Source organism: Melanerpes formicivorus, unplaced genomic scaffold (assembly GCF_026170545.1).
Source record: "Melanerpes formicivorus ecotype bairdi unplaced genomic scaffold, bMelFor1.0.p_v2 SCAF_63, whole genome shotgun sequence".
Lineage (NCBI taxonomy): Eukaryota > Metazoa > Chordata > Aves > Piciformes > Picidae > Melanerpes > Melanerpes formicivorus.
In genome coordinates, this window is record NW_027142415.1 from 1,150,338 (window position 1) to 1,169,626 (window position 19,289).

General features: G+C 45.6%; 2 protein-coding genes across 3 annotated transcripts in view; one reads left to right on the plus strand and one right to left on the minus strand.

Annotated features, from left to right (window-relative positions):
- CEP85L (centrosomal protein 85 like) overlaps positions 1-19,289 on the minus strand; it is a 114,488-nt gene that overhangs the window by 40,248 nt on the left and 54,951 nt on the right. The window lies entirely within an intron of this gene.
- Positions 1,259-10,521, plus strand: PLN (phospholamban). The gene is made up of 2 exons (XM_068162312.1): positions 1,259-1,553; positions 9,629-10,521. Exon 2 carries the CDS (start codon positions 9,752-9,754, stop codon positions 9,908-9,910), a length of 159 nt encoding a protein of 52 aa, XP_068018413.1. The 5' UTR covers positions 1,259-1,553; positions 9,629-9,751; the 3' UTR covers positions 9,911-10,521.

Consider the following 19,289-nt stretch of genomic DNA (forward strand, 5'->3'; position numbering starts at 1 on the left):
TTATTACATTAAAACTGAGTTGCTAGCTTCAGCTAAGTTACAACTGGTTTTGCAGAAGGGCTAAACTTGATTTCCACGAAGGAAAACGGAGCTCAATTTGAAACGAGGTGGTACATCTCCCTCCAAGGTCTTTCTGTCTCTGGTTAGCCACATGTATCAAAACAGAGCTTATAGGGAATGAAAAAAAAAAATCCCCAAGCAACAAAACACAAAAATCCCCATTGTGGTGGGTTGAAGTTTCCCCCCAGCATTAACTTTTAAGCCAGACCAACTCACCCACCCTGGCTGGTTTCCTGAGCAAAGCCAAGTGCTAAGCTAAACAAGCACTGTCAAAACTGGATCTGTAAGTGTGCAGGCAGCCTGAGCTTCTGTGGATCTGCCTGCAATTTCCAAATCAGGAAGAGATACATGCTGGCAGTTGGATCCACAATGAAGTCTAACGCTGGATGCTCAGACACTCAACCATCCAGTTCTTTCATATTCAGTAAGTCTGCTGCTTCCCAGATTAACAAAACCTGTCCCACAGATGCACTCTGGTCCCACTGTCACCTCCCAGCACAGGATAATACACCTGCAAAGCAGCATTCACCTGCACCTATCCAAACAAACACAACAGGTTCTCAAAAATCACTTGGGCAGTTTCCAGCCACAAAATGAGTGCAGGGGAGAAAATGAGTGACTGTGTTTTAAAGGGATTTAAATTGTATAGGAATGACACATTTCAGAGAAGCCTGTAGACAGATATGCTGAAGGTTATTGGGAGGAAAAAAAATCCTCTAACCCACAAAATAGCTTAAAGGTTTGAAGAGACTTGAAATACAGAAAAATTCAAGCAATGCCAGAAGATGATATTGGAAAGCACCACACTTCATATGCTGCAAACTGAATACTGGCTGTGTAACAGCATTATCAAAACATACTGGAAGTGTAGTTTAATAAATTCCCTTCACAAAAGAAAATCATTCAAACTCAAAAATCCATATGGAATGTGATAAGCCCCACTAGAGACTTAAGGGCTTTTATGGAAAACAACCAAAAACCGAACCCAACAAAAGCCAACCAGACAACAGCAGCAAAAAAAACAACCCCACAACCACCCACCACTGCTGTAACTAAAGTAACCCATCCAAAACAGCTGCCTGAACTAAATTCCACATAAGATCTTGTTTAGGAAAAGGCACAGGGGAAGCAGGTAGCCCCCTTAGCTGCTGCCCAGATTCCTTCAGCCCGTGGCTGTGCAGGTGGTCCCCGGGCACACAGCTCCCTTCCCAAGAGGAAAGATGTTGCCCATGTTTAATCCATTACTGCTGTGAACAAGTTTAGAGAAGCAACTGCCCGTGTCAGAAGGCAGAAATGGGGCCAATCACAACTTGTGAGCTGCTGAATGACACCAGGAGTCCTGCCTCTGAACTTTTGTTATTTTTTTTCCCCTCAGCCTACTTCAATTGTTCCCACAACGTGGTCACAGACTCAGACAAGTTCCCAGAGATCTACAGACGCTTCCCACAGCCCTGAGCAGGCTCCTCTGTGCTTCACTGACAGTTGTACCACAGGTAAGGAACCTCTCTCTTCTTTTATGCTTCTCATTCCTACAGCAAGGAATTAAAAGCTGTAGCTTTCTGCTCAAACTCCTCCTTCTTACCCACAGCTCAGAAAAGGTAAAACTCTTTGAACACTTAGAAAAGCTTTTTGAGAAAGCAAAATCTTTCTTTGCAGTATGATGATGAAGTAGCCTTAATTAAAAAATGTCAGCTCAGAAAAGGTAAAACTCTTTAAACACTTAGCAAAGCATTTGGAGAAAGCAAATCCTTCTTTGCTGTATGATGATGTAGCAGCCTTAACTTACAAATTTCAGCTGTTTCTAGCAGGACTAGAACTGAAATTGTATCATGGTACTCAAAGCACAGTTCAAGCTCCAGAATCTACATAGCATTTTTCTTGTGAATTCCTTGAATGGTTTGTTTTCTCCTGCTGATCACTGTAACTGCCAAGCTTGTTCCTACAATGCTTCCATTTCCAGACAAATAATTTAGCTGGGATTTGTAATGCCATGAACTGAATTTCAAACCCAGAAGATAATCAATTTTGTTCCAATTAAGGAAAGAGCATACAGACTGTAAAGCAAAAAAGTGCAACTCCAGCTCTGAAAACACTGCAAACAAACACAGACTGCATCTCCAGCAGGAACACATCACAAAGGACATGAAAAGGTGTAGATATATTTTAAGAGGAATCTGATTCATGAGTATGCAGGTCTCTCAAGAGTTACTCCTCCTTACAATCATTTTTCCTCTCCTCCTATCAGTTCACACCTTACTACTTTCATCTATCTAAGGTTCTGGTTTTTGAAAAGACAGACTTAATACAGACCTTAATTTTGTGAGCCATGTTTTCCCTGTTACTGAACAGACACCCCATTTCTTTTCCCATTACTAACTGGTAGGCATCAGGCAGAAATATATGCAGGTGCTTGGGTTTGTGCTCAACTGCCTTGTGCCAGCTTTGAATACACAAGTACTGGAAGTGCCTGGACATCCTGTAACTCCTAAGGCAAACAATCTGTTCTGAAGTTCTCTAGCAGCTGTTTCCAGTAGGCAGAAGCAGCACTTCAGACCTCCCACTGCCTTCAAACCAATGCCTACAACAAGCAAGATGATTCTGAGACAGACAGACTTTTTTTTTCAATGCTGAAGTTAGGTAAAGAGTCAAGTGAAAGGGGAGCCTGGGTTTATTCTGCCATGCAGAGAACCCTTCTAACCCAAACTCTGCATACATGTCCCTCTGAAAATAGAGTTTGTGCATAAACACCCAGACTGAACACACACAGAGCCTTAACTGCTGCAGGCAGCTCTTTACTGGAACACATCCACAGCTACAGCAGGTGAGATGCCCCTTCATCTGAATTCTATCCTGTCACAGAGCCGTACTTCAAAGTAGATGACAGCATGACTCACATGCTAAGTTAAATCTCAAAATTTAACACCAATAATATCTCATGTCAGACATCCAAACTGAGTAACAACAGCCCACAGTCATGACAGAAGCACGTGCTACATAGCAGATGACAGAAGTGTTACAAATCAGATGTGAAACACCGAGTTTCATTTACAGCAAATCATTTTCTGCCTTTTTTGCTACCCACTTGTCTAAATACAAACAACATAGGTGTCTTGAAAGATTCAGGCTTATGTGTAGACCACATTTCTATTTAAAATGCTGAGCTTAGTCCTCAAACTCTGAGGAGGTTACAAATCATCACTGTAGAATAGTCAGCTCACTACAACCAGCTTGCAATCAGATAGCATAAAAGTGATTTTCAATGCTTTTATTCCAGACCATTAGCAAACAAAAGAGTAGGGAACAGACCTACACAGCTACAAGAGTAACTTCTCATTTGTGTTAAGAATATTTTGACTTAAGAACAGAAAAAGTACCTCAGCTGGAGAAAGAAAAAATTCCCACAGGAAGGTAGTGTTAGGTTCCCTAAACTACAGGATGCTTTAGAACTGGAAAATTAGTTTTGCTTTCTAGAGACTGATACATGGCTTAAGAGGACTTCCCTGGCTTCAAGTTACTTCTCAGAATCTGAGTTGACCTACTATATTCCTCTTCTAATCAATGCCATGCCATTGTCCCCTAGCTTGCTAAACAACCTGCAACACCCCCTTCCACTTCTGTTCTATATGCTAGATGTATTTCCATTTTCACTGCGGTTCAAACTGCACTCACCTCTTTTCCTATTGATTAGCAGCACCACATGAACCACCAGCACCTAAAACCCAGCCTAAAAGTTTAAAGTGTTAGGTACTCAGTGTGTGCAGAACCACAGAATTGCCAGGGTTGGAAGGGACCTCAAAGATCATCTAGTTCCAGCCCCCCTGCCTTGGGCAGGGACACTTTCCACTAGATCAGGCAGCCCAGAGCCACATCCAGCCTGGCCTTAAAAACATGCAGAAGTGAAGTGGAGGAAGGAGTTAGCTTCCTGAAAGTTGCTATGTGAAAGGCAAATCATACCAACAGGCAGGAAAAAGTACATGCTTATGACATATCTTATGTCATATGATGAAGGGAACTGATTATGGAGGCTGAAACACCTGCCCAAGCTCCCACTGCAAGGTTCTGCAGGAGCTGCAAGGAATTTAAGCCAGAATTCCAAACCAGCCCAAAGCATTAGCTCCAAGGCTACCTTAAGGGACCAGCACACAGATCAAAGTTCCAGTTATCCCCAAACTACATAGATACCTTCCAAAAGTCAAAATACCAAGCCTGGTGTATTCAGCTATGATCCAGTGTCACTTCTTGATAATACCTTTCAGATTCTCAAGGACTTGAAACACAGGATAAGGCTCTTACTGGGAATCTTGCTTCTGGAACACTGAGAACAAAGCCAGTCAAAAGCAAGATTTTAAGGGGAATGAATTGAGAGAGGGATGGAAAGAAAAAAATAATCATCTGAAGTGCAAGCCTTCCTCTCTCCTCTCCCAAACAAATGAAAATCACTGACCCTGCAGTACAAACCAGACTTTGAAACAAAAGGATAAAATGAGTTTGCTTTTCCTGTCACCAGCACCTCCCAAACTCTATGAGCTGAATTGTTGCTCTTCCCCTCTTCCCAAGGCAATGTTTTCTGCATGTTACTGAACAAAATGACACTCTATGTGTCAAGTCAGTGTCTAGCTCTCTCCAGTGATTTAATGTACTCCAGCTGCAGTTTTCTCTTTCCCCTTGCACAATTCCTTGCTTTTTCCCACGCTCCCACTCTTCCACTGCTCATTTCCTTCCACTTTCCTCCTTCAATTTGTCCTCTCCTGCACTGCAATCTATATTCTTGCCTTCATCTATCCCAGTCTTTCATTTTGACCTTCAGCCCTTTCTTTGCCCTTTTACATTTTCTTAACAAACCAAACAACAAAAACCCCACAACAACAAACTAGAAAGCAAAAAAATAACTTTGCTTTTCCTGTAGTAAAGCTGTTGAATTGGCTAATACCCTGAACAGCCTTCTTCAGTGATACAAGTGCCTAATGCAACTCAGCCCACAATCAAAATAAGCAACAAAACTCTGTACCTCTACCACAGGCAAATACAAACTCCAGCTGCTGGGGCAAATTCTAGCAAATCACCTCCTTGGGGTATTTTTTATACTAAAAATTGATGTATTCTGTAAATTTATAAATCACTTCTATACTTGAAAGCCTGTAAGCAACTTCTGGTTTGTCATAGGAAATGTTTACTTACTGAGCAGAAGTGATACCCTCTAGAAGCCTCTGGAGTTAAATTCAGACTGCTTCAACCCCTTTACCTCTTCCTCACATAAAAAGGGAGACATTTCAGATCTGGAAATCTCAACTGCAGTGACTCCATACTGCCAACAAGGAGATATTTTACAGCAGGGCTCAAAACAAAGCAATGAAGCTCAGAACAAGACACATACATTAAGGGGACAGCCAGTGAAAGCACAGCTACACATCAGCTGCAGCTGCTCACACACACAGAGCTTCACAGCGCTGCACTGTCTTCTCCTCTGGGGGCCAACACCCACAACCCACTAACAATGGTGACAAAGGGGCTCCAGCTTCAACTCAACTCTCAGTGCTGGGAGCATGGTTCTTTGCTTTGGCACTATGCACATGCCTCTGAGTTTACCTCCTCTGAACATACAGAGGATGTCTCTTCACACAAACACCTAGAGGAAATTCTTAGGTCAGGTACTTTTTGGTAACAGTTCTAAACAGGTAGTAGATCAAGGATCTACTTGATGGTACTTTTAGCATCACAATGTTTATGGTTATTAGGACATTTCATTTCAGGGGATGAAACTGAATGGCTGGGGTTTGGGGACCCCTCGCTGTAAACACCTCTGCAATCACCTGTTACGCAACACCACTTTTTAACAATGCCCTTTCAGGGCTTCACTCGGTCGTGTGGGACAGCAACAAATCAAAGATGTCAAACCTCTTCTATCCCACTGATATCACTGCTGCATTTAGTAAACATATGACAGGAAACATGCTGGGTCTAAAATTGCTGCGGCATTTCCAAAGGAGCCAAATTTATCCCATGTGACTTCGATGGAGTCAATGCAGTTGCACCAGGAGCGAGCATGGCCCACAGTTTTCACTGTGGTCACATACCTCCTCTCATTGTGAAGGGCACCCAGGAACAAAGATAAAAATAACCTGATAAATCAGGGCAACAGTCACATGTCAGTGAAGAAGGAAGCAAGAACTGTGATTGGTGACTCATTTTAGGCACCAGGTACATGGGATCCCCTGCAGAGCAACATACAGGGTCAACCCTGTGATAGGACCAGAGGGAATGAGATTGAGGAGGGGAAATTTAGACTGGGTATTAGAAAGAAATTCTTTACAGTAAGGGTGGTGAGACACCAGAACACATTGCCCCAGGAGGTCATGGATGCCCCCTCCCTGGAGATGTTCAAGGCCAGGCTGGATGAGGCCTTGAGCAACCAGGTCTAGAGGAAGGTGTCCCTGCCCATGACAGAGGGGTTGAACTAGCTAATCTTTAAGGTTCCTTCCAAACCAAACCACTTTATAAAGCACACACCTCTTGCTGCTGTGCATGAGACAAGCCTTTCAAATCCAGTACCACCAGTGGATAATACATACACAGAGCTGCAGAGCAATGCAGCCAATAGTTTGTCTAGGGCAATGCTTGGGCTCAGAGCACACCTGAGCAGCACTTTTCAACCTAAAAAAAGAGTGTCAAATAGAGTTTGCCCTTTTGCTGCACCTTCCTTTCTAGAAGTGTTGTGTGTGCATGAATATTCCTCCTTGATATTGACATAAAACAGTCAGGAGACTAAAGAGCAGAGAACAGCTACTATTTGTGGCACAGATCAGCCTTCATTTCAGCAGAACTATTTTTCAGGCTGTCCACTTTGACCTTGAGAGCCACCCGTGTGCAGCTGCGTTACTGAATCTGTTTCTCTTTACACACACTTTAGGTGGGTGACAGCACCACGGAGGAGGAACAAGCAAGTGATGTGTTTATTAGTCAAAGCCCTGCACTTGTAAAGGCAAACATTAAAATACAGACTTAGACTTTGCTTCCTTTGCTTACAAGAAAACTTCTCCCAGGGGCAGGCCTAGCAGATAAAAGGACAGGGAAGGATTTCAAAACCTTCCAAAACCATGTGAGGTTTTAAATTGAGAAAACCTAATTGTTCTATTTTGACCTCTCCCCACCCCTTCTCTACCTGTAAAAACTTACCCCACGTTTATTGTAATATCCTGTCTGGTCATGTATGTTCAAACAGTTAATGCTGACTCAGCTGGACTGAGGTTTCCAATCCATTGTCTGTTGTCTCAGCAACATCCCTCACCCATTCCAAAGGGAATAATACTTATTTGTTTCCCTCCTGGAGAGATCTTGGCATCTCTCCTCACCTGTGTTGGCCTTGCATCTGTCATGCCCAACCAGCTAATAACAGTGTTTTTTATGGAAGCACTTCAAAGCCTCAGGTCCTTACCCCTTGAGTCATGCAAGTGAAACATCAGCAGAGCAGCGCAGGTGCCAGCATGCATGCAGTCAAATCTTACACAGAAATGGCTTCCTTGCACACAAACACAGGGGAAACCTCAAGCTTCTCCAGTCTCTCTGAGGGCCACAAGTAAAACAGCAGCCAAGATGAAGACAGATGTCTTGCTGTAACAGGTGTCACCATAGGCTGCACACACTCTGCATTAAAGCAACGTCAGCAGGAGCTGTGAGGCAGCCATCCCCAGGATATTCTCTTCTCTGGGCAGTGTTTGTTACACAGCCTCCTCTGTACTAACACAAATCCATTAGTGGTTCATCTACTGTGTCTTGTCTAGAAAAGGATAAACAGCCCAGTGCATCCCAGTCTGTACAGAGCTGAGAGAACAAATGTTCTTTCAGCTGAGTCCCTTGAGAATTCCTGTGCATGTCTTGCTTTTACTGCTCTTGGGGCAGACAATGACCAGCAAAGAGCCAAGCAAAATATACTTGGCAAGCACTTCAGCTGCTGAAACAGACACAAACAGGTACACCATAAAGTCAAACAAAGCTGAAAAATGAGAGTCCCTATGAAAGCAAGTTCCTGGTGTGTGTTTTGTTTGCAATAAAGTGAAGAACAACTACAGCTACAAAAATCATAACAAAATCTGAAGTTCAGAGATGTCATCACATAGAGTCCTTTAAAGACACTACAATATCCATGTGTAACCTGGCTTCTTTCAAAGTCTCTCTTGAAATACCAACACTGGCACTGGAAGCACACAGTCTGCTCATATAGTACTCTATATCCCAACATGGAGGGACTGCAAACAGAGTCTGAATGGCACTCATTCCATTTTAGGCTTTTTTCTCCTCCCCCACTCACTTTAGCCATATCTAAAGTCAAATTTGTGGGGGGAAATAAAAGTGCCCCTAATTCAGCCAGGATCCTTGTGCAATTCGGGCAGCAGTTATCTAAGCAATGATTTCCCTTTATGTGGCATGTATGATAGGAATTTCATCTATTGCCAAAAGCATTCCAAGATGTGACAAGGAAGAGGCCTTCTGTGAAAGATATGATCACAATATAAATTCATAGAACATTCAGGGGCAAATGCAGCTTTAGCAGCAAAGGTTGAGAGATGTGCAAGATGGATACATTATTATCATCATCATCCTGAAAAATGAGTTTTCACACTGCAATTGCACCTACAGAATCCACATCATTCTAAGCTAAGCAAGCACGTATCAAAGCCAGCCTCTGTCACTGAGGACTCATATGGGAGGGTTTTACACTGCAACTACTTACTGGGAGTTCAAGACAACTGACACACTGTGCTTCCATCTGCCACTAAAAAGAGGGGAAAATAGGCTTGAAATAAACACTCAAGGGACAAACTTATATGCAATGCTTTATTTTGCTCCTCAGAGCAGTCCTCTACCTTTGCACCTGCATTTTGTAAGGCATTGTCCTGCATACATTGAAAAAAACCAAACCAACCAACCCCCCCCAACAATAAAAACAAACAAAACCAAAACACCCAAAAACAGATCAAGAAGAAAAATTAGTCCTCACTTTGTTTTGTTCTTTGAGGACCCAGAAGTCCCACAAAGAATGTTTACTTGGAATGGAAATGCTTCAACAGGATTTCTTTTCCTTCTTTCCTTCCAGAATTGGCAAATCAGATTATCTGCCCTAGTCAGTAACAGCCAGCAGTAACATCCAAATCTCCTGGCTGAAAGGTCTGTGACTTCAATCACATAATCAGGCTTCCACTTGTGCTTTAACAAATACAGCATGAGGGGAAAGGGTGGGAGGGAAATCAGCCATGGCCTTTCCACAGACTGTAAAGGACAAAGAGATTAGACTTTAAAGCAATGATCTGGGTCAAACCAATATATCCATAGGTTCCATCTTGCAGTTCCTCAACACAGCTCAGAAGCAGGTGCTCTGTAAGCCTTCAGGAGAAGCACAACACAGCATAAACCTAACCTGGAACAACAAAATGTTTAAAAGCCTCTTTCAAAGTAAAAACCACAGTAAAGGCAATCTATTCACTTCAGGCTTTTTAGACCTTTAAAACAATCTGTTTGCACTCAAAACATTTTACTTCCGCATTTCTAATTCTTCACTCTTCTGCTTTCCCAGCTCCACAAAGGCTGTCTAAGACAAAAAGAGAAGATAATAGGCATCTTGCACTGCTTCTGACAACTTCTCTTCTCTCCTGTACTCCCAAAACCTCTGATTTGTGTCCTCTGCTTTCTTGTTGCCATGGAGAAGGTCCAACACATAACTCGCTCTGCTCTGAGGAGAGCCTCAACTATTGAGGTCAACCCACAAGCACGCCAAAGGCTCCAAGAGCTCTTTGTGAATTTCTGCCTTATTCTAATTTGCCTCTTGCTGATCTGTATCATTGTGATGCTCCTCTGAAGTTCCAGCACCTCTCTGCGCTGTCCTCTAGGAAAGTCACCCCAGAGGGAAGAGAGACCTACACCTGCAACTCCCAATGCAAGGATCCTCTTGTGAGAGAGGCTAGCCCTTGGACTAGAGCTGTATGCCAACCATCGCACTACCCTCTTACTACCTGCTACACGTATTATAAACACTTGGGCTGTGCACAACAGTGCTTAGAGCCTGTTGTTACAAAGCTGTGCATGACCTTATTTCTCTGTCTGAATCAAGAAAGGTTTTTTTCTGAATGGGGTATAAAGTACTGGCTCTTCATGGAGTTGGTAAGATCCAAAATGTTTTAGCTACATCACTAAGAGCAACTTCACTGTCGAGGAGCCTGATCTCGTTGTTAGGTTTCTCTGACAATTCTTAAGCCCTTGGAGGGCTTCCAAATTTGGCCAGGGTCTGCCCAAAGAAGAGCCACCAGGCACACAGCCCTCAACATGTCCTAGGAAAGTTTCTGCTCTGCTTACTTCAAGGTGCTGCATCTCAGCTGAAGGCAATCAAATGGTTTCAGTGTTTTTTAAGGGAAAACCAGAATAAACGAAAAATCTCTTCCAACCCTGAAATAAAAACTATTTCATGCTTTTCTCCCTATTTAAGGGATCTTTTATATACACACACACACACTCACAAGTATGTGCACCCACACAAAAAAGGCAAATTAACTTGCAGTATTTTTCACTAGGTACACCCTTACAGAAGTGAGTGACATCAAGGGAGAGTTTTCACTCTGTTTCACAGACAAAAATTGTCATTACCACACTGGTATCAACATTTTACTTTTCAGAACTCATTTAACTGACTTGACAATTGGCACAGCCCAGAAGCAATAGTCACAGTTAATAGTATTTGGCTCCAGATTACTTTATTATGGCCTGCTGTGCTTTATGGAGTCATTTCCTTGGTTTAAAACTACAGAAGAGTTGGTACGTGGCAATGTCACACAAGGTGGCTTATATCTGATGTAAAGAGAAAGGTCTAGGTCACCCCTACTGCTAGCATTGAAGGGTATCACACAAAAGTAAAACAGGACACAGTCTCAAGCTGTGCCAAGGGAGGTTAGGAAGAAGTTCTTCATAGAAAAAGTGATTTGCCATTGGATATGTGCTGCCCAGGGAGGTGGTGGAGTCACCATCCCTGGAGGTGTTCAGGAAGAGACTGGATGGGGTGCTTGGTGCCATGGTTTAGTTGATGAGATGCTGTTGGGTGATAGGTTGGACTCAATGACCTCAGAGGTCTTTTCCAACCTGGTTAATTCTATTCTAAAACCAACACCACCTTCAATTGCAAATGCCTTTTGGAGAACAGGCAAGTCTTTTCCTAAAATTAAAAACAAAACCCCCACACCTATTCTGACAAACACACACCACCCTAACCCACCCCCAACACAGAAAACCCCCAAACCCACAACCCCCAAACCATTAAGCACAGGAGGGAAAGCACTGCAGAAACACCTTTTCAATATGCAAGTCACAGTCTCTACAGACAAAAGTTGAAGTTGCTTCTCCAGTAGTTGCCAGTAACAACAGTGAGCAGTAGACTTCCAACTCTCCTTCATGCTGCTGGTATTATGCTGAAGTCCTAGGAACCCTCCATACTTTTCATATTCCAAGAAAACAGAAGAATCAATGGCCAGAGGCAAACCATCTGTTTTTCAAACAGGCATCTTCCTAGAGCACTCCATGTAAGCAATCCTACTGATGTAAAGGGAAAGACAAAACAAGCGTGTCTTAACCTTGTATTCAACCTTTAAGATTTAATATTCCATGGGAAGAGGCTGACAGTGAACAGCTGCACAGGAAGGGAAGAAACCTCTGAGGAAAAACCTCTGTGTTGATGGAACACAAGCAAGTGATGCACTACCTAGCTGGCAAATGGATATGCTGAGAGCAGGCCTCTGAAATATGGTAAATCACCGAGGGAAATAATTTGGTTTCTGTATGAGGATTAGGGTGAGGCAAGCATTGATCAGCAACACCTCCACCAGCACTTGCAAGTTAGTGTATGAACACTAGCTACAAACTGATGGGGTAAACCTCCATTTCCATTGCATGCATTCTGACCACTCTCACAAACATAGGAGATTCCACTTAATGCCCTTCCCCTACTGAATCATCTTCTTAAGAAAAGCCACAAACAGAGCACATCAGGCATGGGAAGGGGCAGGAAACAGTAAAATCTTAAGTGGGTGACTCCTCCTTCAATATTTGTATTATTGCCCCAGAGAAGGGCCTTAAACACAAGCCCTATGAGGAGAGGCTGAGGGAGCTGGGGTTGTTTAGCCTGGAGAAGAGGAGGCTCAGGGGTGACCTCATTGCTCTCTACAACTACCTGAAAGGTGGTTGTAGCCAGGAAGGAGTTGGTCTCTTCTCCCAGGCAACCAGCACCAGAACAAGAGGACACAGTCTCAAGCTGCACCAGGGGAGGTTTAGACTCGAGGTGAGGAGAAAGTTCTTCACGGAGAGAGTCATTAGCCATTGGAATGTGCTGCCCAGGGAGGTGGTGGAGTCACCGTCCCTGGAGGTGTTCAAGAGGGGACTGGACGTGGCACTTGGTGCCATGGTCTAGTCATGGGGTGTGTGTTGATAAGTTGGACTCGATGATCCTCGAGGTCCTTTCCAACCTTAGTTATACTGTGATTGTGGTGGATAGAGTTGCCAGTTTCAGTTTGCTTTGGAAGTGTTGGACTGGAAACAGACAGCGGTTCTACAGCACTGAAAACTTCCTGAAGTAAAAAAGACATCAAGAATAAACTATCAGCACACGCACTGCGAGGACACGCTGCATTCACACGTCTCACAAACACACACAAGTCACGGTGAATTCCTGTTTAAATAAACACCACCAAAGCCTCTCTCCCCTCCTCATAAAAGCAAACCCAGCCCTTTCCCCTTATGGACCTGAAAAGCCATCATTTAGTTGAAACAGAAAAAAGCAAACAGCCACAAAAATGAAGTGTCAATCAACTGGATGTCCTACTGTCATTTTACAGCTTGTACTGTCGGGATCATTTGTGTCTTAGGATGCTGCTGCTGAGGGAAAATCTGCTACCCTCTTCCCAACTGAACCCAGAGATTAAAAGACAAAACTTGGTATAGAACAAAAAGAAATATAATCACTGTTGTATCTGTGGGCTTTAAAATGAACAGCTGCTCTCTTTAGTATTATTATTATTGACTGCTTGACAACTATTTTGTATACAGTAAGATACTTCAATATGATTCTGTTGAGGAAAAAGCACCTCTTCTATCAGCTACTGATTAGAGTTCTGTGAAGGGAAAAACCCAACACCAAAACTAGTCAGCACACAGCTTTCTAGTTCTGTAGATCCCTGTTTATTCTGGTGTGGTTTTCAACCATATTCTTGCCTGTTTTGCAGTGTCCAGATAATATACACATACCACTTAATATGCACTAACTGCACCATGTGAGCAATCCTAACAAGTTTTATGACAGTGTAATCAACAAGTTCACTACTTTTATGAGCAGTAATAAAAACTCCAAACACAGCATGTAGCTTGGATTAAGTTTTTAGTTCTCTGTTTCACTCCACCCAAGGCTACATCACCTTGCTAAGTTCATCTTCCACATTAGTAGTGAATAGAGACAGCTAAACATCCAGCAACCTGATGCTGATCCAGACCCCCACCAACCTGAGCTGATCCAGACCCCCCACCAACCTGATGCTGATCCAGACCCTCACCAACCTGATGCTGATCCAGACCCCCCACCAACCTGATGCTGATCCAGACCCCCACCAACCTGAGCTGATCCAGACCCCCCACCAACCTGATGCTGATCCAGACCCCCCACCAACCTGATGCTGATCCAGACCCCCACCAACCTGATGCTGATCCAGACCCCCCACCAACCTGATGCTGATCCAGACCCCCCACCAACTTGATGCTGATCCAGACCCCCCCCAACCTGAGCTGATCCAGACCCCCCCCAACCTGAGCTGATCCAGACCCCCCACCAACCTGAGCTGATCCAGAACCCCCACCAACCTGATGCTGATCCAGACCCTCACCAACCTGATGCTGATCCAGACCCCCCCACCAACCTGATGCTGATCCAGACCCCCCACCAACCTGATGCTGATCCAGACCCCCCACCAACCTGAGCTGATCCAGACCCCTCACCAACCTGATGCTGATCCAGACCCCCACCAACCTGATGCTGATCCAGACCCCCACCAACCTGATGCTGATCCAGACCCCCACCAACCTGATGCTGATCCAGACCCCCCACCAACCTGATGCTGATCCAGACCCTCACCAACTTGATGCTGATCCAGACCCTCACCAACTTGATGCTGATCCAGACCCCCCACCAACCTGATGCTGATCCAGACCCCCACCAACCTGAGCTGATCCAGACCCCCCACCAACCTGATGCTGATCCAGACCCTCACCAACCTGATGCTGATCCAGACCCTCACCAACCTGATGCTGATCCAGACCCCCCACCAACCTGATGCTGATCCAGACCCCCCACCAACCTGATGCTGATCCAGACCCTCACCAACCTGATGCTGATCCAGACCCTCACCAACCTGATGCTGATCCAGACCCCCACCAACCTGAGCTGATCCAGACCCCCACCAACCTGATGCTGATCCAGACCCTCACCAACCTGATGCTGATCCAGACCCTCACCAACCTGATGCTGATCCAGACCCTCACCAACCTGATGCTGATCCAGACCCCCCACCAACCTGATGCTGATCCAGACCCTCACCAACCTGATGCTGATCCAGACTCTCACCAACCTGATGCTGATCCAGACCCCCACCAACCTGAGCTGATCCAGACCCCCCACCAACCTGAGCTGATCCAGACCCCCCACCAACCTGATGCTGATCCAGACCCTCACCAACCTGATGCTGATCCAGACCCCCCACCAACCTGATGCTGATCCAGACCCCCCACCAACCTGAGCTGATCCAGACCCCCCACCAACCTGAGCTGATCCAGACCCCCCACCAACCTGAGCTGATCCAGAACCCCCACCAACCTGATGCTGATCCAGACTCTCACCAACCTGATGCTGATCCAGACCCCCCACCAACCTGATGCTGATTCAGACCCTCACCAACCTGATGCTGATCCAGACCCCCACCAACCTGATGCTGATCCAGACCCCCCACCAACCTGATGCTGATCCAGACCCTCACCAACCTGAGAGTGATCCAGGCCCCCACCAACCTGACACTGATCCAGAGCCCACCAACCCCAAAGAAATTACAAACTTCCATGGCAATTTTTACACAGAGAAAGAGCTGACTCAGTTAAAATAATATGCTGGTTTTAAAGCTATGACTCCTTCAGCCAGCTCTTCAGCAAAATATATCTCCCCATTTCTCTCCAGGTGGAAGACTTCACCCATTTCAGAATCAAAATGTAGCTGCCATTAAAACTAGTCAGTAGGGCACTTTACAGGGCAGCAGGCACTGGCATTTCTTCATTAACTCTTCTGCATCAATTCAGCAGCAACTGCCCTTCCTAGCAGCACTGAACCACTCTCTGCAAAGTGTAAAGCAGGCTTAAACAAAGATTTTCACAAAGCCAGGGAAGTTAGGCTACAACTCCACGCAGAACTATAATTACATCAGACATACACATTCAAGCTGAGATGTGCTTCATCTGGTCAAAATGAGAGCAGAGTAATAAGCACATTAATCTGTAGGGGAGAGAAATAATTAGGGAAAAAAGAGGAAAACCCCAACTAAGCATCTGGGTTTGTTATGAAAGGATTTGAGAGAACACCATGAAAGGACTTGAGTGAACACCTCTTGTTCACTGCAAGGAATAAAGCCAGAACAGTGTATTTATGAAAGATTCACAGAATCATGGAAGAGTTTGGGTGGGAAGGGACCTCCTTGATGATCTGGATGAGGGCATTGAGTCCATCATCAGTAAATTTGCTGACGACACCAAGTTGGGGACAGGAGTTGATCTGCTGGAGGGTAGAGAGGCTCTGCAGAGAGACCTCGACAGGCTGGACAGATGGGCAGAATCCAACGGCATGAGATTTAACACATCCAAGTGCCGGGTTCTGCACACTGCCCACAACAACCCCATGCAGAGCTACAGGCTGGGGTCAGAGTGGCTGGAGAGCGGCCAGGCAGGGAGGGACCTGGGGGTACTGGTTGACAGTAGGCTGAACATGAGCCTGCAGTGTGCCCAGGCAGTCAAGAGGGCCAATGGCATCCTGGCCTGCATCAGGAACAGTGTGGCCAGCAGGAGCAGGGAGTTCATTCTGCCCCTGTATGCTGCACTGGTTAGGCTACGCCTCGAGTCCTGTGTCCAGTTCTGGGCCCCTCAGTTTAGGAAGGAGGTTGACTTGCTGGAACGAGTCCAGAGAAGGGCAACAAAGTTGGTGAGGGGTTTGGAACACAGCCCTGTGAGGAAAGACTGAGGGAGCTGGGATTGCTCAGCCTGGAGAAGAGGAGACTCAGGGGTGACCTCATCACTCTCTATAACTACCTGAAGGGAGGTTGTAGACAGGTGGATGATGGTCTCTTCTCCCAGGCAACCAGCACCAGAACAAGAGGACACAGTCTCAGGCTGCGCCAGGGGAGGTTTAGGTTGGATGTTAGGAAGAAGTTCTATACAGAGAGAGTGATTGCCCATTGGAATGGGCTGCCTGGGGAGGTGGTGGAGTCACCGTCATTGGAGGTGTTCAGGAGGAGACTTGATGGGGTGCTTGGTGCCATGGGTTAGTTGTTTGGGTGGGTTGGATTGGTTGATGGGTTGGACACGATGATCTTGAAGGTCTCTTCCAACCTGGTTTGGTTTATTCTAAATAAATGGTTTATTCTAAATGTAATCTAGTCCAACACCCCTGCAGTGAGCAAGGACATCCTCCACTACATCAGGTTGCTCAGAGCCTTGTTGAAGCTGACCTTGAATATCTCCAGGGATGAGGCCTCACCTCCCTCCCTAGGCAAACGGTTCCAGTGTTGCACCATCCTTATGGTAAAGAATTTGTTCCTAACATCCGATCTAAATCTACTCTTCTCAAATTTCAAACCCTTTCCTCTCATCCTATCACTGCAGGCCTTTGTAAACACTCTCTCTGCAGCCTCCTTGTAGGCCCCCTTCAGGTACTGAAAGGCTGCTATAATGTCTCCCTGGAGCCTTCTCTTCTCCAGACTGAACCACCTCAGCTCCCTCAGAGAGAAGCGCTGCAGCCCCCTGATATTTTTGTGGCCTGCCTTGAAAAACTGATGCTCATCTCAGTAAAAACCTTGTTAAATTATTCAAAACAGGCTCTACATTTATTGCAGTATCTGACAGCTCAGTCAAGCTTATTGCTTTATAAACTCACTACATCTTTGTATGTTTTTTTTTTAAAGACAAAAGAATGACAGAAGTTCCATTCTGGTACAAAACTATGAAAACACTGCCCTCTTGTGAGCCTCCCTGCGAGCCCAGCTGGGTATTGAATGGAAGGTTTGGCAACATGTCAGAGTTAGGGCTAAGTGTTTCTGTTCCTTTCATTTATGTATTTCTATATATAATCCACAATTGCTAAGTTATTAAGACCATCTTAAAATAAGCTCTGGCATATGTGCTATTATAAGCACGAAGCACACATCCTCTGCCAGCCCAGTCTAGATTCTTAATAAGGCATTTGCAAAGCTGCAATGAATCCTGCACAGCATGCTGCTGGCAAACGGCTCCCTGCCACGCTGCACCATGCCAAACCCTAGAAGGGTAGGAAATCCTCCTGGTTAGCAAAGACCCATTTTGACCAGAAGTTTTCTTCCTGACTGTTTTGGCTTTGGCACCTGCAGAGAGTTTTTGAAAGTAAATTTTCCAATGGTTTGGCTGCAGAGTAAATCTGGAGAATGGTTCACTACACCGTAAGTAAACAGAGAGCCAGACTGTATGAAATTCAGCAACTGATGTCGTCTACCTGAGCAAAGCCTTCGACACTGTCCTGCACCACATCCTGGTCTCCAAACTGGTGACACATGGGTTTGATGGGTGGACCACTAGATGGCTAAGGAACTGGCTTGATGGCCGCACCCAAAGAGTGGCTGTCAATGGCTCCATGTCCCAGTGGAGGCCAGGGCCAAGCGGAGTCCCTCAGGGATCAGTCCTGGGACCTGTCTTGTTCAACATCTTTGTGGGTGACATGGACAGTGGCATTGAGTGCACCCTCAGCAAGTTTGCTGATGACACCAAGCTGTGTGGTGCAGCAGACACGCTGGAGGGAAGGGAGGCCATCCAGAGGGACCTTGACAGGCTGGAGAGGTGGGCACAAGCCAACCTCATGTAGTTCAACAAGAGCAAGTGCAGGGTCCTGCATCTGGGTCGAGGCAATCCCAGGCACAAATACAGGCTGGGCAGTGACTGGCTGGAAAGGAGCCCTGAGGAGAGAGACTTGGGGGTGCTGGTGGACCAAAAGCTCAGCATGAGCTCTCAATGTGCACTTGCAGCCCACAAAGCCAATCAGGTCCTGGGCTGCATCAGGAGAAGTGTGGCTAGCAGGTCGAGGGAGGTGATCCTCCCCCTCTACTCAGCCCTGGTGAGACCCCACCTGGAGTACTGTGTCCAGTTCTGGAGCCCCTATTACAAGAGGGATGTGAAGCTGCTGGAATGTGTCCAGAGAAGGGCCATGAGGATGAGCAGAGGGATGGAGCACCTCTCCTATGAGGACAGACTGAAGGAGCTGGGGCTGTTCAGTCTGGAGAAGAGAAGGCTCCGAGGTGACCTAATTGTGGCCTTCCAGTATCTGAAGGGGGCCTACAGGAAGGCTGGGGAAGGACTTCTCAGGATCTCAGGTAGTGATAGGACTAGGGGGAATGGAATGAAGCTGGAGGTGGGGAGATTCAGGCTAGATGTGAGGAGGAAGTTCTTCCCCATGAGAGTGGTGAGACCCTGGAATGGGTTGTCCAGGGAGGTGGTCGAAGCCCCATCCCTGGAGGTGTTTAAGCCCAGGCTGGATGAGGCTCTGGCCAGCCTGATCTAGTGTGGGGTGTCCCTGCCCATGGCAGGGGGGTTGGAACTAGATGATCCTTGTGGTCCCTTCCAACCCTGAATGATACTATGATAAGTAAATAGAGAGCCAGACTGTATGAAATTCAAGCCCTTTCAACATTGATTAGTTCCTCAGAAGCCAAATCAAAGCTATCATTAATTTTTAATTATTTTAAAGGTATTTTTTGGGGGGAAAAGGGAGCTTTTAGGAACATCCAGATGAATTCCTTTGAAAACTACAAGGTTAAAAATCTGTTTGTTGTAAACAAGCATTTCTTTTCTTAAGGGGCAGAACCTAAAGGGAGGTGAAAAGCAGAGGACACAGTGAAATTGATGTAACTGCAGTGCTCGCTACTGAAGGAGCA

Bases quoted from the DNA above. Each gene is read 5' to 3' on its own strand.
- PLN (XM_068162312.1), top strand. From the start codon at position 9,752: ATGGAGAAGGTCCAACACATAACTCGCTCTGCTCTGAGGAGAGCCTCA.